Source organism: Labeo rohita, chromosome 23 (genome assembly GCF_022985175.1).
Source record: "Labeo rohita strain BAU-BD-2019 chromosome 23, IGBB_LRoh.1.0, whole genome shotgun sequence".
Lineage (NCBI taxonomy): Eukaryota > Metazoa > Chordata > Actinopteri > Cypriniformes > Cyprinidae > Labeo > Labeo rohita.
In genome coordinates, this window is record NC_066891.1 from 28,154,063 (window position 1) to 28,182,019 (window position 27,957).

At 39.1% G+C, this 27,957-nt stretch overlaps 1 protein-coding gene across 1 annotated transcript; it reads right to left on the minus strand.

Moving 5' to 3' along the window:
* Positions 1-1,416: 1,416 nt before the first annotated feature.
* Positions 1,417-27,658, minus strand: LOC127155220 (cadherin-like protein 26). The gene is made up of 19 exons (XM_051097314.1): positions 27,620-27,658; positions 27,419-27,519; positions 13,518-13,625; positions 11,001-11,123; positions 10,723-10,872; positions 10,439-10,583; positions 8,452-8,621; positions 8,164-8,295; positions 7,874-8,056; positions 7,426-7,736; positions 7,204-7,346; positions 6,004-6,228; positions 5,369-5,590; positions 4,685-4,803; positions 4,103-4,204; positions 3,801-3,884; positions 3,671-3,706; positions 3,488-3,580; positions 1,417-2,193 (listed from the first exon to the last, which is right to left on the minus strand). The coding sequence occupies exons 3-19, from the start codon at positions 13,551-13,553 to the stop codon at positions 1,990-1,992; spliced, it is 2,478 nt and encodes an 825-aa protein (XP_050953271.1). The 5' UTR covers positions 13,554-13,625; positions 27,419-27,519; positions 27,620-27,658; the 3' UTR covers positions 1,417-1,989.
* Positions 27,659-27,957: the final 299 nt, after the last annotated feature.

Consider the following 27,957-nt stretch of genomic DNA (forward strand, 5'->3'; position numbering starts at 1 on the left):
TTTAGTTTTTTGGCTGATTGATTACAGTCTGTTTTAATTTACAACCATAGTTTTACTACACATCTCATGGTTAGAGACTATGGTTAGTGTAGCAAAACTGTTACTGCAAATAGAATACAATGAGGTGGTTGTTTTGCAAGAAGGTGGGGGCAGTTCTGCTCATAACAGTAAATGGCTGATGGGAAAAGTGACAGGTACAAGAAAATTAGTGTAAAAAGCAAACACACACAAAGTGAGATGCAAAGAGATATCATGGAAAATGAAGAGACTGAAAATGAAAATGGAAGATATTGTTTTTTCTTATTTTGCACAGCCCCAGTCTAAAGTTTTAAACATTTATTTAAATGTGATAGCCATACAAAAAATAGGGTTGTCCATGGTTTAAGAATTTGTTGTGGGTGTATGGAATGGCCTGCATGAGTGTGAGATTTCCTGTTCTACATAGTGGTTGTTTAGCCTTAAAACATTCATTAGCTAAGACATTTTAAATGCAAGTTATTTTGTATTAATGACGTGAGGTCCTGTTACCAGCATGACACTAAAACAGGTAGTAATAATAGGTACTTTTTACTTAAATACATGTCTGAGCCCATACTTCTTTACTTTAACATAAGTAAAAAAAATGTAGCCAGTACTTCTACTTTTACCACAGTATGTTTAAACATGAGTATATGCACTTCTACTTGAGTGAAGATGTGTGTACGTTTGCCATCTCTGGTATATTGGCATGGCTATAATTCAGCCGTAGATACAAGGCCACAGGCCAAGTGTCATAGGAAATGACAGCATGCCGATATTTGCATACAAGTAATAGGTAATCACAGCATGTCACATTTGACTGACAAGGAGTATGAGATCATACTAATGGTATCTCTTTATCACATTCAAACATATTGACAGCTTGGTGTTGTTTGGAACTACTGATCAGCCCCATGAACCCAGTGAACGTGTGGCGGTGAGATCAAAGCATGTTTCTCAACAGCTCTCTTTGCACTCATCTGTTAAACTGTCAAACTCAGATTTGATTTTGTGGTGGAAGAAAGTAGGGTTTTAAAGACACTCCGTTGTTATTTCTTATGTATTTACAGACTTGTGCCATCGAACTGTTGTATAAACGCAATATCACACTTACGCAATACCGGCACGCAGTTTTTTGGTAAATGGTACTTTTATGTATTTGCATATTTTGGAAAAATTAAAGATTTACAAGCGACAGTCAGTCACCAAGTTGGAAAAAAAAAGTGCTATTGTGATGTGGTTACTGTGTGGCATGTGAAAGTGAACTATTTTGTGAGCTGTATGTTGAACTTTGAAAAAAAAAAACAAACAAAAAAAACAGGTTGAACAGGTCGAGAGATCTGTCAAAATAAAACCTACCATATAAGAAAAACAGTAGCATGTTGTGCTTCAGTAGATTAAACACTGTTTTATTAAACATTCATCAATCCCCATACGCCAGTGTACAAATAATACTAAAAAGCAGTCACAGTTTTACATTTTTGCATTAAAGGTTTAAAAGCATCTGCAACAACAGAGCAGTTTCCTAGCTGACAAATGTCACGCCCAGGGGAACAACAGACCCAGATATGTCACAGAATTGTGCATAACACATTCAAAATAGACATTCTCTTCAAATTACGCTTATCAGCAACTAAAAACCCTATTATCACCATCAAACCATGTACTCTTAGAGGACGTTTTATTCAATATTTTATCACCACCATACTTTTTTTGTATTAAAAGTCTGCAAATTATTCCACATGAAAACACAAAAAATACATAGAACTACATAAAACCCAAAAACTGAGCTCACCTAAAACAATAACACTTAACACTATCCCTTTTCAAGCACTGGTGACTTTTGCATTCAGGAAATGCAAATGTAGTTATATTTATCCTCTTTGATACTGTAGAACTATCAAAAAATTGTTGCATTTTGTCCCAAAAATATATTTATATATAAAACGGCTACACTTCCTGAGATAATTGTCACCTTCTCATCAGGTCAGGTCTGGAAATTATTGCTAACTGATTAAACTTGCTATCCAGATTTCTAAGCATGTCTGGATGAAAATCATCCTCTGCAATAGATATTGCATCCAGTTCACCAGTGGCAATAGGTTCTCCCTCATCTGCGTAACAGTGCGGTATATAAACACCATGCTCCTCATCACGCATTTGGATAGCTAGTTTCTGAAGAGAAAAAGGAAAAAAACAAAAGCACCATGAAAATTATTCACCATACTTTGAACACACTTGAGCAAATGTATTTATCATTATCTAAAAAAAAAAAGTTGATCTATAAGTTCTAAATGTTTACTCCACTAACCAGGAACCAGGAACATTCTCAGAACTTTGATTCTGTTATTACTTGTTTCATTACTTTTAGAGCACATTTAAAAGTAAGATTCCCATAATGTTTGGAAAGTTATCAAATCGAACACTGTAAAAAAAATAAAGTTGTGTCAACTTAAAAAAAGTAAGTGTTTGTGCTGCCTAATGGTGCGTTAAATTGTGCTAGTCACGCGTTATTGGACACTTCAACATTTTGAGTTTACTCGCTTCATTTGCGCGAGAAACACAACATTCGTGTCATGGGAGGCTTCTGTCAGGTGGCTCCAGTCCCATTGCGAAATTGCTGACATGGATTTTGTTGAGAGGGTAGCTGTACTTTATGTGCTATGGAAGGCTGAAAAATGGTGTAGACTCGTTCGGCGCAGTGTCTGGGTCCATCAGATCCTTCAGAGGTGCACCCAGCTTGGTGAGTTTCACCAACTCCTCCAGGAGCTGCGCCTGGATGACGGCTGCTTTCAGCGGTACGTCCAACTGAGCCGGTCCCAGTTTGATGACCCTTTGTCCCGTGTCTGTGGGAGGATTTACCTCCAGGACACCAACTACAGGCGCTCTATTCCACCTGCAGAGCGCCTGTCCATCTGTCTCCGCTCGCTACGTCGTAATCACGTAACTACTAAAGCAAGTTCCTGATTGGTCAACGTGGCGCAAATATTCGCCAAAGTTCAGATTTTTCAGCTCGTGCGAATCACACATTATGCGCGTCAAACGCCCAAAACGCTCAATTCGCGTAGTGTCATTCATGCCACAGGATGTCTATCGCGTCTTTACATTGACTTAACATGCAAATCAAATTGCGCTTAACGCTTCATTCGCATCTGGTGTGAATGCACAGTTATAATTTTAAGTTTACTCAACTCAAATATCCATGTTTTCATATAGTACAACTTAACATTTCATGTTGACTAAACTTACAATTTTAAGGCAGCATGAACACTTACTTTTTTAAAGTTGAAACCACTTTTTTTTTTTTTTTTTTTTTTTTTTTACAGTGAATGTTCCCTAAATGTTCAGATAAAAGTATAAAAATAAACCCTGTTAGCTGTTATAACTCTCAAAATTCACAAATTATAGTTATGAAATGCAGTTGTGAAAAAAATATGAGTAGAGTCGTAATGTTCACTGATAAAATCACCTGGCTGATGAGAGTGGCGAGGTGTTCACCCAGATAAGATGCATTAGTGTTGGAGGAATAGTTGCTTCTAAAACTTGATCTCATACTCGATCGCTGGTTTGAAAAAAAGCACAGATGATGATGTGAGAAAGGCTGAGCTGAGCTAAAGTTTGCATATTATTATTACTGTCACTTTATTCTTACCTGAAAATTTCCTCTGTATGAACGTCTTGTGGAACTCTGAAAAACATACAGTACATATCAGAAACAGTCCATCACAGCACAAAGAAAATGACCAGCACTTTGAAATCTTGCGGTGGCTGTTAATACTCACCGTATACATCGAGCGTTTGAATCCCTGGTTGTTGTAGACTGATGATGGGACCTGTGAAACTTCCTGCTGTTTTTTATGCATCACCTGGATATTATGAAGAAAAATTATCATTTTAAGAAAAGGTCTCCTGTAGCAAACATGATGCAGAATTTCAATTTTATTATACAGGCTATTTCCAGAAACATTATAGAAGATATTAATAATAAATATTTGAACTTGGTTTGACAGCAAAATATTATTTTCCAGAATGCTCTAATTTACCCCAACTGTCAGAAAACATGAAGTATTTTATTGTTACTCACGGTTTGCTTTGTGACCTTCTGGCTTGAATTTATACTTGAATATGTATTCGTTTTTTTTAGGTTGAAAGAATCAGTTTTGTCATTGCTGGTACTGGAACGAACCTTTATGAAAACATCATAATTTAAATTAAAAGTAATTTAAGGCTGCTTGATATAAATATGAGTTGCACTTTGGTTTACACTTTACAAAACAGTTTGGTTCATTATGATTAGTTAATGAATTAGGTACCATAACCATGCACAAAAATGTTTACAGCATTTTAAAATTTTTAAACATATTGTAATGTTGTATTTGTTATATTACAATAATTAATTTCAGCATTTGACACAAATACAGTATGTGTGTGTGTCAAAATATATGTAATTCTTAAAATTAATATTAAGTTAACAAATGCTGTGTGCATTGTTCTTTCATGTTATTGCATGAACTAATGGTAATTTCTTGAGCTAATGTTATTACTTGAACTAATGTTGACATAAAACCTTGTTGTAAAGTGTTACCTAAAACTGAATAAAATGCACAAATTCATTAAAAAAACATTACTGAAAAACTGTTATTGTAGGTTTGTGTGATGAAATTACCATGCAGTCTGTTCCTGGATATTCTGTGTTTGTTGTCATGAGATCACCAAAGCCATCATCCAATGCAATCATTTTTTTCTCCGCTTTGCAGGAGATCAGTAGACTCACTAAAAGCATTGCTGGAATATAAAAAGGCAGTATTTCTTTTTAAACGAAGTTATCAGCTCCACTGGCCACATTTTGCCTGTGCATATTTCTCTCCTGATTCAGACAAGCCTTTTATTATGGATTATATTATTGATTAAAGACTCATATTTTAGCTGGAAGCAATTGTTTACAGATAAAAACGTCTTTATGATAGATTTGTTTCTTTCAAACACACAGCTTCACTTCACATTTTGACAGCACCCATTCACTGCAGAGTATCCACTGGTGAGCAAGTGATGCAATGTTTAACTTTGTTCAGAACAAACAAACAACATTCTAAGTGCCTTGTAACAAAATCTATAGTATTTACAGAGAACTAAATAAACAACATTTAAAACAATAACAAAAGCATGTGGCATTCAAAAACAGGTTTCTACAGGTTTCCATGGCAAGTGTTTTTTGTTTTGCCGCACCTTTAATGGTTGGATTCACTTGTACAGAAGGATGGGTTTTCAGTATTGTGAAACAGTTTGTTAAATCTTTCATCGTCTATTACTACACTTAATGTCATCCAGACATTGGAAATCACCATCTCACCTGTAAGAACGAGAATTGCAATAACAACCATCAAGGCGGCACCAGGCCCTATTCGAACCTTCGAGACCATCCTGTCCTGGCAGTTGGGAGTGACAGAGCAGTCACACACAATGACTGTCAGGTTCTGGATGGAGTATAATGCCTGCTGGTCTGATATTTTGATCTGGAGGAGGTGATGACCTGAATACACGCTGTTCTCTTTTACAAGATTCACTGTTGTGCCTTTTGGAGAAAAAGAAAGCTAAAATGAGAGTTAGTATTTATTTATTTGATCAATAACAGAGTAAAAAACAGTTCAGTTATGAAATATTATCACAATTTAAAATAACTGTTTTCTATGTGAATATATGTTCAAATGTAATTTATTTCTGTGATCAAAGCTGAATTTTTCAGCATCATCACTCCCGTCTTCAGTGTCAGCATGATCCTTCAGAAATCATTCTAAAATGCTGATATGCTAAAAAAAAAAAAAAAAATGTTTCTTAATTATTCAAAACTTTTGGCTGCTAAGGAGGTGATAAAACAGTGTTCATAAACCATTTTACTTCTGTGATGTGTTTTCCAAGTGAAATATGATATTCAGCGAGAGATACTGTTGGGTGGTCTGGACTGAGTGAAGCAGATGGTGGCATTACCATGGGCTGGTTCAACCCTCCATTTGTCCTTAACATCTCCCAAAAGCTCATAGTAGAAAGGCGATCCATATGGAGGAAGGTCCAGGTCTACGGCTGTGATGTTGACCATTGTGGGTTCTTTATCTAGGCAAATGCTGACAATGTCTACCTCCAATTTTGGCACATTATCATTTTGATCATTCAGGTGAATCACTAGAGTTCCGGTGCCTGTCAGCGGAGGAACACCTGCAGATCAGAGACATAGAGGAAACATGATCATGAATCTTGAGGTTGAAGGTTAGTGTATGAATTTTTTGAAAGATATTAAGAGTTTTGTTTGCTGTACAGTGCACAGCATAAATGAGTACATCCCTTCTGAATAAATATAAAAGATGTATTTTCTTAATGATCACTAATATAATTCCTGGAAAGATTGCAAAATTTAAATGTATTAAACATATACTTTATAAAAAAAAAAAAAAATAAATAAAAATATATGCCAATATTTTCTGTAAAATAAGTAAACAAGCCAATTTAGTTTAAGTGAAGGATTGCAGAAATGAGTACACCCTTGGCACTGAGTGTACAAGTTCATGACAAATTGCCATATCTGTCCTGGAGGATGACCAAGAGTGTTAAGATTGAGTGAAATGCATGCCCACTGAAGGATTTTTACCTTGGGAGAATGAATATCTTCATTGTCATACTGAAATATGCCCAATAATGCAAGGAATGAGGGGAGGGTAGCATCTTCAGTTTTAGGTTTTTGTATTACATCACACAGTGGTGTGTGAATTAATGACAGCATTGATAAAGCACAACTCCCTCACACCTTCAGCACTTATACATCCCTATATAAAAGCTTTACTATCACTGAACGTCACTGTGGGTATGAGGCACTTCTCACTGTACTCCTCCTCTAGCAACAACAGAACATTTTGGATGTTTTCACACTTAAACAATCATTTGGTATTCCTTTTGTACCATTGTCCTCTTTTAAATAAGTCACCTGGTAGTTCTCTCCCGAGTGGTTTCATTGTTGATAGCATTAAGTCTGAGTATGATTCAATAGGCTATAAAATACTTTTAACTGTCAGGAAATTACTTGTCTTTAAAGGTTTTGGTTCAGTATACTTATCTGTTGATCAAAAATTGCCTTAAACCTACACTTTGTAGGTGTGTATACACAGTGTATTATGAGAATATTTATATATGTCGTACCATCATCCACAGCATGTACGGTTGCTATATAGGTGCCGTTTATCACAAATGGCGACTCTCTATCCAGAATTTTAGATGTGGATACTTTTCCGGTCTGTGCATCAATAGTTATCCATCCATCAATATCTTCACCTTTAACAAATCTGAGATTCAAAGCAATACCACATGAATTCACCTTTGTTATTATATGTGAAACGTATACGGTAATATTAGCTCTCTTACTTAAATGTGTTTATGTGTCTTCTATCCGTGTCTTTAGCAGTGAAGGTCGTAAGACTTGTTCCTACATCTATGTTCTCTGTTACCACAACATGTTTAACAGGAGGAATAAACACCGGAGGGTCATTGACATCTTCAACATAAATTGTCACATTCATGGTGTCATAGCGGACACTTGTGTCAGTGTCAGAGGTTTGGGGTATTTGGTCAAGCTCTTTTTTTACTCTCTTTTTACTCTTACAGGAAAAGTAAGGAATTTCATTCTGCACACTGATGGACAGATCGTGATGTGTTTGCTCCTCGTAGTCTGTTGGCTGAAATGAGCCAAAAAAAGGAGAGATTAGAGATACATTTCTGTGTAAACACTGATTCTACAGCATCATAACCAGCAATACTAACTCAAGCTTTAGGTAGGTTGGCTCCCGCAAGAAAACATCAACCATCTGCCTACCTTAACAACTGTTAAAATCCCGTCATTCGTAACAGGGTGTGTTTCTATTTTAAAGATCTCCTTTTTATCTCCGTAAATTGTGTATTTGGCTTTCCAAGCTTTTGAACCACGGAGGTCTTTGTCTGTTACTTGCAGTCGCAAAACTTCAACCCCAGTTTCTCTCTCCTTGACCTTTCCTGGTCCCTGAAACATAAGTCAAATATTTCATTAGGTTTTATAGGACAATATGTCTAACTTGGCATTAAAAACAATAATCAAGAAGATTATAAGCATAAAAACTTGAAACTTACAGTTTTACCAGAGAACTTTGGAAGATTGTTGTTATTATCGGCAATATTGAATATCACTGTACTCGTACTTGAGAGCTGTCTCTTTTCCCCTTTGTCCTTTGCTTCAACAAGGATTGTGTATTTCTGAGCTTTCTGGAAAACATTAATTTAGCAGAACATTTATTGAATAGGAATTGAGAAACATTTATAAAGCACGAAAAGCAATACATGTAGTCTGAACGTAATAACAGATGTATCAAAGGTACAAAAATAGTGCATTAATCCCGATGAAAGAAAGTAAGTTCATACCTCATAGTCCAAACACCCGTTAAAATAAATTGTGCCCGATTCTTTTTGCTGCTGAATGTAAAATTCAACATCTGTTTTTGGTGTGACAGACTTGATTGTGAAATCAAATGTTCCATTGTTCGTTGTTGAATCATCCTTATCAATAGCCAATACTGTCAGTACTTCTTTGCCTAGAAAATATGAAAAAACCTAAGTGTTAATACTTCACCCAATAATTACATGTCCATCATTATTTATTCACCCTAATGTTCTTTCAAACCTGTATGCTGTTATTTTTCCTGTGGACTATAGAATATTTTTTAAAGTGCCCATGAAATCGAAATTGAAATTGTTTAGCTTTCAGTATGAACATGTTAGCCTTAAAGGAGAAGTCCACTTCCAAAACAAAGATTCAAGAGATCTACTCACCCCCTAGTCATCCAAGATTTCCATGTCTTTCTTTCTTCATTCATAAAGAAAAGAACTTCCAAAATGCAGTTTAAATGCGGCTTCAAACAATCCCAAATATGGTTGTAAACGATCCCAGCTGAGGATTAAAGGTCTTATCTAGTGAAACGACCAGTTATTTTCATTAAAAAATATTCAATTTAAATACTTTTTAATCTCAAACGCTCATCTTGTCTTTCTCTTTCTGAACTCTGTGTATTCTGGCTCAAGACAGTTAGGGTATGTCAAAAAATTCTAAACATATTTTTTCCCTTAACTTCAAAAATAATTTCAAAATCATCCTACATTGCTGCAGAAGTACCAACCCAGTCTTTGCAAAGTGAACATGCAAAGAAGATCAAATACCCTTAACAAAAAAGGTAAAACAGCGATATAGGACGATTTTAAAGTTTAGGGAGAACATGAGATGGGAGTTTTTCAACACACCCTAACTGTCATGAACCAGAACAAAAACAGTCCAGACAGAGTAAGACAAGACGAGCGTTTGATATTAAAAAGTATATAAATAGTATTTTTTTAATGAAAATAACTGATCATTTCACTAGATAAGACCCTTCTTCCTCGGCTGGGATTGTTTACAACTGCATTCAGGATCGTTTGAAGCCGCATTTAAACTGAATTTTGGAAGTTCAAACTCGGGGCACCATATCAGTCCATTATATGGAGAAAAAATGCTGAAATGTTTTTCTCAAAAAACATAATTCTTTTACGACTGAAGAAAGGAAGACATGAACATCTTGGATGACACGGGGGGTGAGTACATCATATGTGAATCTTTGTTTTGGAAGTGCACTTCTTTTAAGGTTATCTATAAGTGTGTTTCAAAACAATGTCCAAATTCACATTTACAAAATATAAGCATTTAAAATGTACAGTCTCTAACTTTCGCCAATATGGATCAATGATTTTGATGACATCACCCTGCACTTCAGCTTCTCATCAAACTTTCTATCCAATCAAATGCTCTCTAGAATCCGAAGCGTCCTGCCCCCTTAACTATAAATAGACCACAATAGACCACAAAACATATTGGACCCATTTGAATTCTACACAGAATGCTATGTTTTATCGCGATATAGATGAGATTGTGACTATCATATGCTGTCAAATGCAGCTTTACCGAGCTCAAAGTCTCTGGCACAAACTGTGAAATAAACAAAACATTGGCTGTTTAAAAAAGGGGGCAGGACTGCTGGATATGTCTCCCACCCCCGTCTTCCTGTTTCAGTTGAAATTATGTCAACACATAGAATACCGCTGCTTGTTTCAAACCCCTTGCTGTTCAACTACAGTTTATACTAACTAGGGGCTGCCAAAGTGAAAAACTGCACAATCTCTTTAATAGTAATGACAGTATAGCAAAAACCTGTGTAATGTGTAATAATTCCAGTAATTAAAAAGTGTGTACTTTCATGCTGTGAGGAAAAAAATAATAACACTGTGAATTGCAATGACAAGAGGGTGAGTAAATAATGACAGAATGTCATTTTGTGTTTAATTTTGTGAATGAAATAGTGAAGTGCAAACTATAATGGATTACCTTCAGGATGTGACTCGTCCACAGTCTGTTCATAGACTGTATTTTGAAATTGTGGTGCGTTGTCATTTATGTCCAATATTTTGATCTCAAGCCCAAGTTTTGTATCCACTTCATTATTGGATTTATTTCTTGCTTCAAATGTCAACTACAATTGAATCCAGTGAATATCAATATACAGTAGGCTATAAAATATATACCAATATACCATTCTTGCAGTGTATTTGAATGAATTTCAATGCTGTTATGCAGTGGATTTTCTTTAAGTACTTACTTTAAGTACTTACTCTGAGAATTTTAGGGCCTTCTTCATAGTCCATCTTTTTATGTACTAAAACATCACCTGTATCTGTAATGCTGAGAACACCTTTCGGTTCTTTATCCACACCCTGACCGTGTAATTTTAAATGAACTATATAAGTTCTTTCGAGTTCAACCTGAAACACAAACAACATACACACTGAAATCCAGAACTTAAACTTATGTAATGTGAAAAACTCTATTGAATAAACTGAATCGAATTGTATGAGCACAAGAAAGTGGTGACTCTTGTGATGCCGCTCACCTTGCCTATTGCATATGGAAATAAACCAGAGTGTTCTTCCTCAATAGTAAACGAATCAATGATCCATGCACGCTTCTGTCGTATCCTCCCGCTGTCAGCCCATACGCACACACTCCAGACAGACTGAGTTTAAAAAGAGGCAGTATTAGCTATGTTACAAATGTTAAGTCAATGCGTGAATCTGGCTATAACACGTCCAAATCATAGAGAAGCTTATGAGAAATAGCACTGAATTTAATGTAAACTGAAAATAAATAAATAAACAAATAACCTAGTACAGTTAAAAAACTCATAGAGGTTTGGACAACTTGAGGGTGAGTAAATGAGTTTTGACAATATGACAATTTTCATTTTCAGGTAAACTATCGCTTAAAATGATCAAAAAAAACAGGCTTCATTTTCTTTATGCAAAATATAAGTTCTCTTTTTATTTCTCTCTCTCTCTCTCTCTCTCTCTCTCTCTCTCGCTTAATTTGGAGTGAAATTTGACACTTCAATTTTGTATTAAACTACATTTGTAATGCCACAAATTATGATTTGTCAGCTTTGCTACAACAAGATTTTTCTAAATGTATTTCTATTCATTGTACCACTGTTTAACATGCAGGAGACACATCAGTGTGATTCTTAGGAGAGAGGTAGTTTACTTCAGCACTGTAGCTAAAAATGTGGCTTGTCACCCAAACATTCGCAGGTTTGAAAGCCTCAGGCAAACCCTGAACTACCTTCTTCGCCTAGAATGTGAATGTTTTTATGGCAATAAGTAGGATTTACCTCTAATTTGCACTCTAAAATTACTAGTAAATTAAAAACAAAACAAAAACAACAAAAAAGAAACGGCAAGTGACACATTAATTAAATGTGATTTTTTTTTTTTTTTTTTTAAAGATTTATTTTTTTGAATTTTCAATTTTATCATGATAGGATAGTTAAGTATGGACAGGAAGTGAAGCAGGAGAGAGAGAGAGAGGGATGAGTCGGGACAGAAACCCGGGACGCCCGAAGCGCAACAACAGTATATGTCGGCACATTGCCCACGAGGCTATTGCCGCTGACTTAAATGTGAATTTTGAAGTAAAAAGACATAAAAATGTATTTTCTTGTAAGCTTCAATAATGTACTGTTATTTACTTTTATTTATATTTATTTATTTATTTATTACAGTGAAGATGGTTTTAAATTTAAAATGTAGAACACTTTTGACAAGGCAGATAAGTTCATTTTCAGTTATTGTAATAATCAGTTAGATGAAAGTCCCCACATTTAGTCTGGCAGGCATATTATCTATGATTTAACTTTGACTCTTTTGTTTTTCCACATTGTAATTTAGTATGATTAACTATTAAACCATATTCACATTCTGATCAAGGGATGATACTGTTGCAGCCATTTATGAAAGTGTTTTATTTTATTTGTGTTTAAATATTATTTATTTGTGTCTTGTTTAGTTCAATTTGTTAATTAAGAAAGAAATTTGTAAGCGTCAGAAGGGCGTGGAAAATTGGACAGCAGTAAGGGAGTGGGACAGATTTAATTTTCTGACCACTTTAAATGTTCTGTTTTTTCATAAAATTCCTTCTTTTTCGTTTGTTATAATTTGTATCCTAGCTTTAATATAATTCTGTTGCTGAGTTTATCGAATAAAATCCAAACAAACATATTTTGGATTGAAGTGTGTTCAAACAAAGCCCGCTGCCATGCTTCCACGGCCAAGACAAAAGGCCAAAACAGATACCACAGAGGTTATAATCTACACTGACAGGCCACTACATATCTGCAGTCTATCTGCTGAAAACAAGTTACAAAGTGTCCTATAAAAATGTAACATTTGTCAGTGTTGGTTGATAAGGTCAAAAGCTAATCAGTTGCTGCTTCAAAAGTTTAGGACCACTGCCAAATGAATAATGTATCTAGGCGTTTTCTGAAAACATGATGTGAATTTCTGGCCAGCATTCACAGTAATAAATCAAGCTTTCTGTGATGTGTCTGTTTCTATGAGCGCTTAAGGACATATACGTTTGCAAACCACATCACAGATTCCTTTAATGACATGTCAAAACCTTGAAAAATTAAGCTCTGTGCAGATTGTAATGAGTACTATATGCAATAATTATGGCCAGTTTGACTGAATTCACATAATTATTAATTATGTTTGCTAACAAAAAGTATATATGGAGCAAACAGGTGCCTTAAGGCATGTGCTTACAATGCAAACAATTCTTAAAGTGCATACTAATGTTCCTGCGTCATATTCTGAAGGACATACAGGAATGAAAGTCACTTTCATTCACACCGCCAGTGGCTGTAATATAAATCCAATTCTACAGAACTAATTAAGAGCTAATCATTCTATGGAAACTAAAGCTTCTGTAACCCATTGTTCATAAAGCTGGCTTAATACAGTGTGACAGACTTATTTCCTGCAACATAACGTCTGTTGTCTAGAAATATGAGCAGAGAAACATGAGACAGTGCAGGTGGCTCTAGTGTATCACATCACACAGAGCTTTAACTCACCAGCAGCAGGAGAAAGCTGACAGGAAGGGTCCTCATGTTGAAGCAGATTGCCACGCAGTCCAGCTCGACTGAGACTGAGCTTTGCTCTGTCTCTTACAGTAACCCAGGCTGCTCATATGACATGAGAGAGAGAGAGAGAGAGGAGGGCATATTCAAATGACGGTGGGCAGGAACTAAAATAACAGTTTTGGTTTGTTGTTCAAAGAAATGTTATAGTGTAAATAATCTTAAAGTGTTGTTTCTTGTATGTCACCATGGTCAGATTTAACAGGAACAGCATAAGTGTCACTTTGTGCCTCTTTTCAGAAAATAAAATCATTTCAATATAAAGGTCCTGTTTTTTGTGATCTTCCCCATTCAGTTTCAATGGCTGGCCATTTTTGACAAGTTTGACTTAGAAAATAAAAGCATTTGATTAAATATTAAAGCACACTAGTGTGATAAAAAGTGCAAATTCTTCATAATTTTTTTTTCTCATATTGTAAAAATTAGATTTTTGAGAATGAGAACATTTTTTTTTTCACTCAAAAAATGAGGTGCCTACATTCAGATAAATGAGGCTTACAATTAATCAGATGCAAATAGAAACACAAAACCAGTCCTAAATGAAAGACAACAAGTTGACAAAAAGATTGAATCCAATATTTGGTGATAATATAGCATAATGACAGATTAATAAGAAATTGTTTGGAATCCGGTCATTTTTGCAACTTTGTACAAAATAAAGGCATTTAAAAGCAAACTTCCTGATTAAACATTAAAGCACACTAGTGTGATAAACAGTGCTTTTTTTTTATCATTTTTTATCTCATATTGTGAGTTATTCATAAAAAATGTTTTTTTTTTAGTCAAAAACAAGGTACTTACTTTCAGAAAAATGAGGCCTACGATTAATCAGATGCAAATAGAAAGACAAAATCAGTCCTAAATCAAAGAAAACAAGTTCACAAAAAGAATGAATCTATATCAATAGATAGGGCCCAATAATGCTACACTATAGCTATTATTTGTAGTTCAGTTGTTTAAATAATTTTTTGTTTTAAGCTGACACAACTTACAGTTTCTAAATTTGTTCATTCAACTTAACGTTTTAAGTTAGTTGAGTTTGTAAGTTTGTAAGCTTTGTAAGTTTGTAAGCTTGACTGAACTGGGGTGCATTTCCCAAAAGCATCATAAGCCTTAGTACATTGTATCCCCATTGCCACCACTGGGCTTATGATGCTTTTGGGAAATGCAGCACTAGAGTATTTGAGTCAATTCAGTAACAATTTCAAATTCTCAACATCACTTATTGTGAGATCTTGTGCATACATTTGTCACCGATGTTGGTGAGCTTCTCCACAAAGTTTGGACATTTTCTTATTCTACAAATCTAGTAAGTAAATATTTGTATTTATTGGTTTAAGATGTGTAAAATGATGTATGTTGTCTAAGAAGAGTACAAGTATGGTTTAAAGCGTCGTATTTTCTAGTTTTGTGTATGCCAGTGTTAGTTTTGCCACACTCTGTAGCTACAAATAAACACGGTTCCACATTATTTTCCACATAAATATTACAATAAATACTTCCAAATGTGGTACTGAGCTGAACTTATCCAGAGAGCGATACGTTTAATATGTATTATTTGAGCCAGATAGAGACCATTCAAACCAGAGGTTGCGTTAGCCAGCGTAAAAGACGCTCAGGACAGTTGATGAATCTGTCACTGGCCCAATCGGGCCACTGCTGCGTCTGCACGAAAGTTTATCATTTCACATAGAGACGCGTCTCTGACGGACAGAGCCTACAGAAGTAAAAAAATACCCAATTTGAAGAGTAACTTTGAATCTTTAACAATGATTAATCTATATTTTTACAGTGGTGCACGGATGCGCCGATCATATTTCAACCGCAAATGAGATCTGCTCCCCCGCCCCTCTCTTCTCTCTGTGGAGTGACGAGCTGCTCTGAGAGATTGGCTGTGTCTGAAAAGCCGCCGAAGGCAGCATTTTAGAGGCAGGAAGGCATTAAGGCACGTCCGAATCCAAATTCTGCTTCACTTCCTGTCTCCGGCACCCTCTGATCGAATTTTTAAGGCAGCATAGATGTATCCTTCGCTGCCTTCGATTTCCCACCATCCTGTGCGTGTGCGTCATATAGGCTATATAAATAAAGATATTCCGGTGAAATTAAACTTGTTAATTTATATAATAGATGAGATCTTGACCATGATGATTGGTGCATGGATCGGCTGTGTTCTCAGGTCTCGTGATTTGGTGTCTACGTCATGCTCATTGGAGTCAGCTGCCAATCAGTCCGCGCACCAGGTGTCTCTCATCACCGTCTGCTACATATACTCACCTCATTCTCTCCTTCCCCGTCTGATAGTTGTACCGGATGTTGGACTGTCGTGTTGGTTTGTCTGCGTGTCTTCATTGGATTGTTTATTCTCGTCGTCGATCGTTGTCTGGATGTGTATTTCGTCATGGGAGATTTTCACCTCATCACCACCAGCCATCTAGCCCCTGCGCCACCCAGCCGAGAGATCCCATCTTCACCCACGGAATTCATCATCGTCACCACGGAGTTTGTGTTCACCATTTGTCTTAATAAAACATTTGTGTTTCACCTGCATTTGCTTCCACCTCGTTCATTCCGTCACAGAACTATCAGACCACATCATGGAAGCAGCAGGCTCCACCCCACCCCACCCCAGACGAGGAGGTTTTACGTTCCTGCATCTCTCGGCTGGAGGCCCAGGAGAAGAGCTCGGCGGATACGGGAACAGCGATCCGAGCTCTTGTGGCGCAGGTATCCGAGCTCACCCAGCGGATGCAACTCGGGCAACTCCCCACTGCGCCAACCCCACCACCCATGCCGCCCACTCGTCCTGAACCATCCGGGGCGGCCCAGGCGCTCGAGCCCCGCCTTCCCCCACCGGAGCTTTACAGCGGTGAGCCGAACTTCTGCCGGGCTTTCCTCACTAGATGCTCCATGCACTTTTCCTTACAGCCGCGCACGTTTCCTAGTGAGGAAAGCAAGGTGGCATTCGCGCTCACCCTGCTAACGGGGAAGGCGGCACTGTGGGGCACGGCGGTATGGGAGAACCAAGATCCGTGTTGCGCCTCGTTCTCGGCGCTCTCCGCCGAGATGAAGCGGGTGTTCGACCGCGCGGCGATTGACGGATCTCAAACAGGGGGAGAGATCCGTCTCAGACTTTTCCATCGAGTTTCGCACCCTGGCGGCGGAGTGCCGATGGAACGAGGAGGCGCAGTGGGACATGTTCCTGCATGGGCTGGCTGACCGCATCCAACATGAGATCTACGCCCTGGATCTACCCGCAGATCTCAACGGCCTCATCGATCTGGCACTGCGGGTAGACGCTCGACTCTCCCGAGCCGAGCGGCGGTTTTTACCCGCTCGGCTTCCCCCTGGGGAGGGACCTCCAGCTCGAGCCAGTGGCAACGACGCGGTCGGCCCGTTCCAGGATCACGAGCCCATGCAGGTGGGTCGAGCTCGGTTGACTCGGGAGGAGAGGGAGAGGCGGAGATCTCACGGCCTTTGCCTGTACTGCGGGGCGGCGGGGCATTTCGCCTTTAGCTGCCCGGTAAAAGGGTCAGCCCAGCAGTAAAAATGGGGCTACTGTCGGGTGGGGTCTCCGCTATCAAGTCCTCGTCCAGATCTACCTCCACGCTCCTCCCGGTCAGGCTTAGATGGCAACGTCTGGACCTGCACTGCACTGCACTATTGGATTCAGGGGCTGAAGGTAACTTTATGGATTTTTCATTTGCTCATCACAATCATGTTCCCCTCCTCCCCCTTACCACTTCTATTGCAGTCCACGCACTTAATGGTCAGACGCTTCCCACCATCACCACCATCACGGAACCCATCACTCTCACGGTATCTGGTAACCACTGTGAGAGCATCTCCTTCTACATCCTGGACTCACCTCACGCACCCGTTGTTTTAGGACATCCCTGGCTCATCAAACACAACCCCCGGATTGATTGGCAGCTGAGATCGGTGTCTGAGTGGAGCATTAAGTGTCATGAGTCTTGTCTTGTGTCTGCCTGTCCGTCTGTGTCTGAGTTTGTGTTGCAGGAGAAGGCGGCGGATCTGTGTAACGTGCCCGCGGAGTACCTCGACCTGAAGGAAGTGTTCAGTAAGTCTCGGGCTGCTTCTCTCCCTCCTCATCGTCCCTATGACTGTGCTATAGAATTACTGCCAGGTACGTCTCCGCCTAAGGGCAAGTTATACTCACTTTCTATTCCTGAGAGAGAGGCTATGGAGAAATATATTTCTGATTCTCTAGCAGCCGGGTTCATTCGACCCTCCTCTTCTCCAGCGGGGGTGGGGTTCTTTTTTGTGGGGAAGAAGGATGGATCTCTGCGACCTTGTATTGATTACCGAGGGCTGAATAATATCACGGTAAAGAACACCTACCCCTTGCCGTTGATATCTTCAGCCTTCGAGAGGTTGCAGGGAGCATCGATCTTCACTAAATTGGACTTAAGAAACGCTTATCATTTGGTTCGCATCAGGAGGGGAGATGAATGGAAGACCGCCTTTAATACCCCCAGGGGGCACTTTGAGTACTTGGTCATGCCCTTCGGCTTGTCCAACTCCCCAGGTGTCTTTCAGGCACTCGTTAATGATGTGTTGAGAGATATGGTCGATCAGTTCATATATGTCTACCTGGACGACATATTGATTTTTTCTTCTTCTCTCCAGGAACATGTTCAACACGTCAGACGAGTGCTTCAGAGGCTGCTAGAGAATGGGCTTTTTGTCAAGGCGGAGAAATGCGACTTTCATGCACAGTCTGTTCCTTTTCTAGGGTACATTGTGTCGGCCGAGGGCATGCGCATGGATCCCGAGAAGATCAAGGCTGTGGTAGATTGGCCAAGTCCAGATTCCCGTAAGGCCCTACAGAGGTTTCTGGGTTTCGCCAATTTTTACCGGCGTTTTATTCGCAATTACAGCCAACTAGCCGCGCCTCTGACTGCCTTGACCTCTCCCAGAATGGCGTTCAGGTGGTCAGACGCAGCTGAGGCTGCGTTTGCCAACCTCAAGCGCCGCTTTGTTTCGGCCCCCATCCTTGTTACCCCTGATCCGTCACGTCAGTTCGTGGTAGAGGTCGACGCGTCAGAGGTGGGGGTAGGTGCGGTGCTTTCCCAGCGCTCACCCTCGGACGACAAGATGCATCCCTGCGCGTTTTTCTCTCATCGTTTGTCGTCAGCAGAGTCTAATTATGATATTGGTAACAGAGAGCTGTTGGCAGTCAAGCTAGCACTGGAGGAGTGGCGCCACTGGTTGGAGGGATCGGGGGTACCCTTTATGGTTTGGACCGATCATAAGAACCTAGAATACATCAGAACCGCCAAAAGACTAAACTCGAGGCAGGCTAGGTGGGCACTTTTTTTCGGACGTTTTGATTTTACTCTTTCGTACCGCCCGGGTTCCAAAAATGTCAAACCCGATTCTTTATCTCGAATTTTTGACCGCTCCGATCGCCCGTCCACTCCCGAGAGTATTTTTTCTGAGACACTTATTGTCTCTACCCTCAGTTGGGAGGTCGAATCGAAGGTTAGGACAGCCTTACATGGGGTAACGCCTCCGGCCGGTTGCCCACCTAACCGTTTGTTTGTGCCAGAAGGTCTTCGGTCCGAAGTTATCCAGTGGGGTCATTGTTCCAATGTAGCATGTCATCCAGGGGTAAGTCGCACCTTACATTTGGTCAAGCAAGGATTTTGGTGGCCACTCATGGCTCGTGATGTTCGCAGTTTTGTTTTGGCTTGCTCAGTTTGTGCCATTGGTAAGACTTCTAACAGACCTCCAGATGGGCTCTTACAACCGCTGCCAATCCCTTCGAGACCCTGGTCCCACATTGCGCTAGATTTTGTTACCGCCCTCCCACCCTCTCAGGGTAACACGGTAGTTTTGACCGTGGTGGACCGGTTCTCGAAGGCGGTTCATTTCATCCCCTTGCCCAAATTACCTTCAGCCAAGGAGACAGCGGTAGCAGTCATTGATCACGTCTTTCGGTTACATGGCCTCCCGACAGACGTGGTCTCTGACAGAGGACCCCAGTTTGTGTCCAAATTTTGGCGAGAATTTTGTAGACTTCTGGGGGCCACTGTTAGTCTCTCTTCGGGGTTCCATCCCCAAAGCAATGGGCAAACTGAGAGAGCCAACCAAGATTTGGAGAGAACACTACGATGTATGGTCGCTCGAAATCCTTCCTCCTGGAGTCAGCAGCTGTCGATGGTGGAGTACGCACACAATTCCTTACCAGTATCTGCCACGGGCCTTTCCCCATTTGAATGTAGTGTAGGATACCAGCCACCAATTTTTCCAAGTCTGGAATCCGAAGTCGCGGTCCCCTCTGCTCACGCCTTCGTCCAGAGGTGCCGTCGCACATGGTCCAGAGCCCGTGAGACTCTGGTCCAGGTGGGAGCGCGCACCAAGGCCAAAGCCGATCGCCACCGGTCGAGGCCTCCCGTATACGTCGTCGGTTCCAAAGTGTGGCTTTCTACTAAGAACATTCCTCTCCGATCCGTTTCGAATAAACTCGCTCCCAAATTCATTGGCCCGTTTTCTGTCACCAAGATCATTAGTCCGGTGGCAGTCCGCCTTAATCTCCCTCCAGCGTACAGGAGGATTCATCCCGTGTTCCATGTGTCAAAGATCAAACCTGTATTTTTTGCTCGTATTAATCCGCTTGTCCCGGTTCCCCCACCGCCGCGGCTCGTAGACGGGGAACCAACCTATTCGGTCAACCGTATTCTGGACTCTAGGCGGAGGGGACGCGGATTCCAGTACTTGGTGGACTGGGAAGGTTACGGTCCGGAGGAGAGAAGTTGGGTACCTGCTAGAGACATTCTGGATCACTCTCTTATTGATGATTTCAATCAACAGGTACAGGAGGCTGGGAACGTCAGGGGACGTTCCTAGGAGAGGGGGTACTGTCACGGTGCATGGATCGGCTGTGTTCTCAGGTCTCGTGATTTGGTGTCTACGTCATGCTCATTGGAGTCAGCTGCCAATCAGTCCCCGCACCAGGTGTCTCTCATCACCGTCTGCTACATATACTCACCTCATTCTCTCCTTCCCCGTCTGATAGTTGTACCGGATGTTGGACTGTCGTGTTGGTTTGTCTGCGTGTCTTCATTGGATTGTTTATTCTCGTCGTCGATCGTTGTCTGGATGTGTATTTCGTCACGGGAGATTTTCACCTCATCACCACCAGCCATCTAGCCCCTGCGCCACCCAGCCGAGAGATCCCATCTTCACCCACGGAATTCATCATCGTCACCACGGAGTTTGTGTTCACCATTTGTCTTAATAAAACATTTGTGTTTCACCTGCATTTGCTTCCACCTCGTTCATTCCGTCACATTATGAATAGTAATAGTGTAAAAAGCATAATAAATAATATTGTTTGTAATAATAGTATTTTACAGAAATGTTAAAAGGGTTCAAATGAGTAGTAAATAAGAATAATACTTACAATATACTACCAATTATAAAGAAACAGCCACTAATAACAATGACCAGTTCTGCAATAATAACTTTCAACAGTACTTTTATTTTTTAAGTAAAAACGCCATTCTCTGCCATCTTTTCTGATGCACAGACCTTCAATGACAATGACATTGAGGTCTTTATGTATTATTAAATCATTTATACATAACTGTTTATGTACATAACTGTTACAGCTGATCTGAGGTAAGACGCTCATGTCAATCAGCTATTGTGGGAGCGGCCTCTGTGGGTGTGACGCCACGCGAACAGGCATCTGAGAATATATATGAGAGTTCATTAGGCTTTGCCTAATTATTCACAACAGCGTGTGTTGATTTGCTATGATAGACACTTCAGACTGTGAAAATGCGTATATTAACTGAGAGAAATGTTCATGGATCAAAGAAGAGTGTTTGTTTTTGTTTTCTTTGTAAGAGTTTGGCACAAACGCGATTCATTCATAGAGTGAGTATAATAGCAGTTTTTAACAACTCCTTGACGCAATCCATCAAAAGGATGGTAAACGGCGCAAAATAAGCCTTAAAAGAGAAGTCCACTTCCAGAACAACAATTTACAAATAATGTACTCACCCCCTTGTCATCCAAGACGTTCATGTCTTTCTGTCTTCAGTCGTGAAGAAATCATGGTTTTTGAGGAAAACATTTCAGGATTTTTCTCCATAATGGACTTCATTGGTGCCCCGATGTTGAACTTCCAAAACGTAATTTAAATGCAGCTTCAAAGGGCTCTAAACAATTACAGCCGAGGAAGAAGGGCCTTATCTAGTGAAACGGTCTGTAATTTCTTTCGGGAAAAAAAAAAAAAAAAAGTTTACTTTTTAAGCACAAAAGCTTGTGTAGCACAGGCTCTGGGATGCGCGTCCACGACGCTACATACTATTGAATCACATCGAAAGGTCACACAGAACGTAGGTGGAACTACTGACCCAGTGTTTACAAAGCAAACGCGCAAAGACTAAGAAAGTGCAAGTCAAACTCTGTTTACAAACAAAAAGGTACAACGATGTCGGACGATTCTGAAGTTGTAGGAGAAAATAAGATGAGTTTTTCGCCATTCTCTACCTTTTTTAGCCGGAGTACACAGACGATGAACTTAGATGTGATTTGTAGTAGTGATGGGAAGTTCGGATCATTTTACTGACTCGGACCTTTGGGTCTCGTTCAGCAAAATGAACAAATCTTTTTTTCGAGTCATTTCATTTATTTTCGCAAAATATAATTAAAATGTTACGTGTTACTTCCCTAACACATCTACTGCTTACACAAACGTTGATCACACTACAAACAAGACAAAACTATAATGCTATAAGAAACAGAAAACATTAATTCATTGTTTACCTGGGTCTTTAGTCTATGATTAGTTCACCTCGCCTCTTATCTGACAAGTTTCCGGGTTTGAGTTGTTCGTTCATCACGTGACAGCCCCATAAGATGAACGAACGACTCGAAAACCCGAAGACTTGAAACAGGTGAACTAATTCCAGTACAGAACCTAATAAGATGTTGCTCATGCACGACTGAACAATCACTCCCCGAGACGACTCGTTCTTCCTGAGTCACATTAAAGATTCATTCAAAATGAACAAATCGTTCAAGAACGACCCATCACTAATCGTAGCATCGTGGACGTGCATCCCAGAACCTGTGGAACCACAAGCTTTTGTGCTTAAAAAGTATACAAATTTATATTTAAAAAAAAAAAAAAAATGCCTGATCATTTTGCTACATAAGACCCTTCTTCCTCGGCTGGGATCATTTAGAGCCCTTTGAAGCTGCATTTAAACTACATTTTGGAAGTTCAAAATTGTGGCACCAATGAAGTCTATTATATGGAGAAAAATGCTGAAATGTTTTCCTCAAAAACCATAATTTCTTCACGACTGAAGACAGAAAGACATGAACGTCTTGGATGACAAGGGGGTGAGTACATTATTTGTAAATTGTTGTTCTGGAAGTGGAGTTCTCCTTTAAGAATCTATATTGGTTCATAGAAATGAGAATATATTAAAATTGAGAAACTGATTTATTTTTGCTTACCCAGCCATAGCATATTTTGTTTTTATTTGCCTTCACCATACACCGTGTGGTGTTGAACATGAAACATGTTTTCATCAAACTAAATGCATAAGCCTATGCCGTCATGTAGGTTCATGATTAAAAAATGAAAATGTGAATGATAATAAAACCAATTAAATGTGCTGTTATAGTTAGAATATGAAAATTAAAATGACAGGTAATTATAGATTATGACAGAATTTTTATGACCCTGTCCATCAAAATGACAGACAATGTGAAAGTTTAACGCAACCTCTGCCTCTTATATAAATTTGTATTCTCATGTCATTACTCCTTGCATTTGTTGCCTACAGGAGATGTTTAATAAGAAACAAGGTAACAAGTCATTATATTGTTTGGCAACCACACTGAATAATAAATGATGAGAAATATTCCAACTGAAGACATACCTATCTGCCTTATCAGAGTGTGGTATCGCTGTGCTTGGCTGCCAGCTTTATAGATCATTGCATGATTCCTGAGCACAGAACAAGCTTGGCAAGTTAGCACACGCTAACTGGGAGTCTAAATAAGTCTATTATTTATACATTTTACCTTAGCAGTCCTTATTTGATCCCCACCAGTGGATATTGATACACATTAAAAAAAAAAAAAAAAGAAATTATAGTATGGTACTGGTCACTACAGTAGTTGCTGTATTCATTGTTCGATTCTATAGTTTATTTATATTAGATGACAATATTATCTGAGTCTGAATCTACTGTAATAGTGTGATGTCTGTAGTACTACAGAGTTGACCTTTCCAACATGATTACGCAATGCTTGAAGACACGCATCGCAGACCTAGTGCAAAAAAAGTATATACATATTTCGCTAGATAAGACGATTACTCTTCTGCTAGGAATCATGTAGCGCCCTCGAAGCTGCACTGAAACTACAGTTTGGCTCCCATTGAAGTCCACTATATGGTGAGAAAACCTACAATGTTTTCCTTAAAAACCTTAATTTCTTTTTGACTGAAAAGAGAAAAACATACATATCTTGGATGACATGGGGGAGTTAAAATTATCAGGACATTCTGTATCAAATTACAACCTAGAAGTGAAGACATTTTTCTGTTTCTTTGTTCAAGCTGCCTTAAAAGAAGTTTTTGTCATTCACACCCATTTTTCCACAGAAGGAAAAAGTCATTTCACAGGCAGTGTCACAGGTCAGTGTCAGTCAGGCATGGAAAGCTAACAAGCTTTGCAAGACTAAAGTGGATAAACCAATAGCACCTGAACGTGGGGGAAAAAATGATGCAGTATCATTGTGAGAAGGTGATGTGATGTGATGTGATGTGGTGTGGTAAAGGGAAGGGCTTCTGAAGAGCAAACCCTTAATATGCAAAGCAGAAACTGAAACGCCAACTATTCATAGAAAAAACAAAAGGAACTATGAACTGGTTTAAACAGTTTTACTTTATGCAAATACTGTATGTTTGTTTGTAGCTTTAAGGAAAGTGTTATAGATTTCGATGAAAAAAAAAATATTTATATTCTTTTTATTCATAATTTATATTACTTGCACCACAGGTTTCTGGCTAATCACTATTTTTACCTTTTACTATTTTATATTTTTTTTTTTTAGAAAAAAACAATTCCATATATTCAAAATCTGCTATGCATTTACCATAAACCAGTTGTTTTTATTTAACTGTGGAAAATAGTCTCACCAGGATGTGTTGAAGGTACGAACTTCTGAAGAAAAGAGCACAATCAGTCTATCAGCATCTCTTACACCTCCGCAGGTAAATTTTCCTATTGTTTTATATTTCGAAGTTTTATCGCATGTCTTATATTGCGAAACACTGTGACAAGAGTTTGGCAATGTTTTATGGTAACCAAAATAAATATATGACTCGCCTAAATTCTAACACCACCATGTTGTTTTAAGCATGTGTGACTATCTTCTGTGGAACACAAAGAAGAAACCATTCTAATTTTGTGTTCCACAGAAGAAAGAAGGTATTATGGGTGAATAAATGATGACAGATTATTAATTGCTGTGTGGACTTTTCTCTTGTAATTATTATATTAGAACTGATATTCTGATCTTATTCAGTTGCCCCCAAATATTTAGTAAAACAGGTGTTCTGGAAATCTTTAAAACGGGGTGGGTTTACAAGTTTACACATGTCCAGTAACATTTAGTATCACTCCTGTCATTGCTGTAGGGAAAGAGCCTGTATTTTGTAATATATCTTGACTTGTTTGAATAGTCCAGTAGTTATTTATCATGCAGAGTTTACTCCTGCTACTTGCAACAACTTCTCAGAATTTGTTTAATTAAAGAAACAGTTCACACAGAAATATAAGTTGGCTGAACATTCACTCACCCTCAGCTCACCCATGACATAGAGGAGTTTGTTTCTTGATGGGAACAGATTTGGAGAAAAGTGACTTTTTCACTTTGAGGAAGTGATATTTTATGGATATTTTGACCAGAAGCGATAGTTTACAGTTAATATGCCTTGATAGATTTTATGAACTTGTTAAGGTCAATTAATTTAATCTTAAAAAATGTTACATTTGTAACATGTTAATTAATTAATTGTGATGTGACCATTAACTGACATGAACAAGCCATGAATATTAAATATTAAATAAAAATCTCAGGGGGTATCTCCACTGCATATTTTATGCCAAAGGGCGTCGCCTGACAAAAGTTTGGGAATCCCTGCTATAGGTGATATGAGGTTTGCCTGTCATGCATGCCGGGGGTCCATAACACCTTCATAAGTCACTATATCTGACCTGAAATTGGAAGTGTGCCTTGTGGCAGAATTAAAAAAAATATATAATGTGATTGGAAAAAAACAAGGATATTTTTTAATGCATTATGGCCGAGCGGAAGGAGTAGTAAATTATCCGGAAGTGGAGGAGTATTTAAGATGGAGCTGCACAAGAGAGCGGCAGGATTGAGCAAAGCGATGCAGGTTACCTGAATTGAAAACAAACGCTGTTGCCGCATGGTGGAGACCTCGCTGTGTTTGGGTCGAGTGGATCATTTTAGGCCCGGGTTGCTGAGCGATCATTTTGGTGTGCGTGCTGCACCTCTGAACACCGGCTGCAGAGCGAAACGAGTCTCTGATGCTGATGAAGGCAAGCGGGATCGTAAGGGAGTGTTGAATCGGCTGAGGTTTTTTCACGCACCCGTGATTCTACCACCTCAGAGGCACCGTCTTTCATTTTTCAAGTTTCATTGTTTTCTTTTATGGACTACAGAAAAAGTGAAAAGACTATTTTTGTTTGTTTGTTTTTTGAACTTTGTTGAAAATGTGAAATTTGAATGTGAACAAAAGAACGGTTTTTGTTTAACTCCATACTAATTGTTGAAAATATCACTGTGAAATTGTGAAAAGTTGCATTTAAACCTAAAGACACAGAATGTAAAAGTTTTCTCTTTTTCTTCTTTTTTTTTTTTTTTTTTAAATACATCTTTGAAACTGAACGTATGTTTGTGTGGGAATTTCATTCAAATTATTTTTTTTTGTACCGGTGGCTTAAAGAGCTATTCTGGGTAAGAAAAAAAAAAAATCACATTTGACAGGATTTACCTTGTCTGGCGCCCGAACTATTGTTAATTTGTCTAATTTTTGTATATATAGTTAACAGTCATTTTGTTAATATATTGATAGAAATTTTCTTAGCGCCAGCCACCGCTACATAAGTGGTGCCTGAACAGGGACTTGAATCTATAAAGAAAAATGTGAGGTTTTTTTTTTTTATTATTACAAATGGTTACACTTGAAACTTTTATCTGTGGTTGTAATTGTTAACTGGTGAACTTTGAAGCTTGTGAAAACAAAACACAGAATTGTGATCAAACTGTGACGTCAGTTTTGGGGAAAAAGTGTTGAAGTGAAGTGTATATAGTAATCTCTGTCATTTGTACTGTTTGGAAAACAGCACTGTGGTAATTCAGGGGGTTAACTGCAAAGTAACAATTGTGAATTTGTGTTTGTGGGTGAAATTGAATGCTAGTACAACATTGTATTTTGTGTTTTTTTTTGTTTTTTTTTCATTGTGTCCCCACAGCTACTGACACACTACATTTACACACATTACACAGACATTATCCAAACATGTCCACAACACGATCACCATCCCCTGCATCCACTTGTGTGGATATTGAAGTTCCTGATGTGGCAACTCCAATCTGGCCACTTGCCCACTTCCCCAGTTTACCCCTGGACCTCCTTCACCTCATGGTCCAAATGTTCCATACATTCACACGCCGTCCAGCACCATCTATCCATGACCCCATGTGCAGTTTGCTTCAGCACTTGCTGGTAGCACTCCAGTGCAAACCCTTACCTGGCAACAGGGACCAGGCCCCATGCAGCTATGCACATCAACGGACCTCACCACTCCCTCTTCGGTTACACAGCAGGACTTGCCCGGTGTACTTCCAACTCCTGGGAGAGAAATACAACACCTTACTTCACAAATTCAAGGTAACTGGGAAACACTGATGGATTTCATTAAGAACCAAGAAAAAGCAGTTTGTGAACTTACCCAAGAGGTGAAAGCAACTTCTTCTCAGCACTGTAATCAAGTTACCCACCTTGCCAACAACCAGCAGCAAGTTCTTAAATTTTTAGCTACGAACAAAAAACAGGACGAGGCTGAAACTGATCAACTAACCAAAGCAATTAAACTCATGATTTCAAGTGAACTTCAAAGAATGGAATCTACCTTTGTCGCTGAAGTACGCTTCATGGTGGATCAGCTGCAGCTGGAAGTTCAACAGGACCTTAAAACCATACAACAAAACTTTCAAAAAACCCATGATCAGCTAACAAAAAAACTTCACCAATGCAACGTCCAAACTGCCAGTCTTTGCACAGATTTTC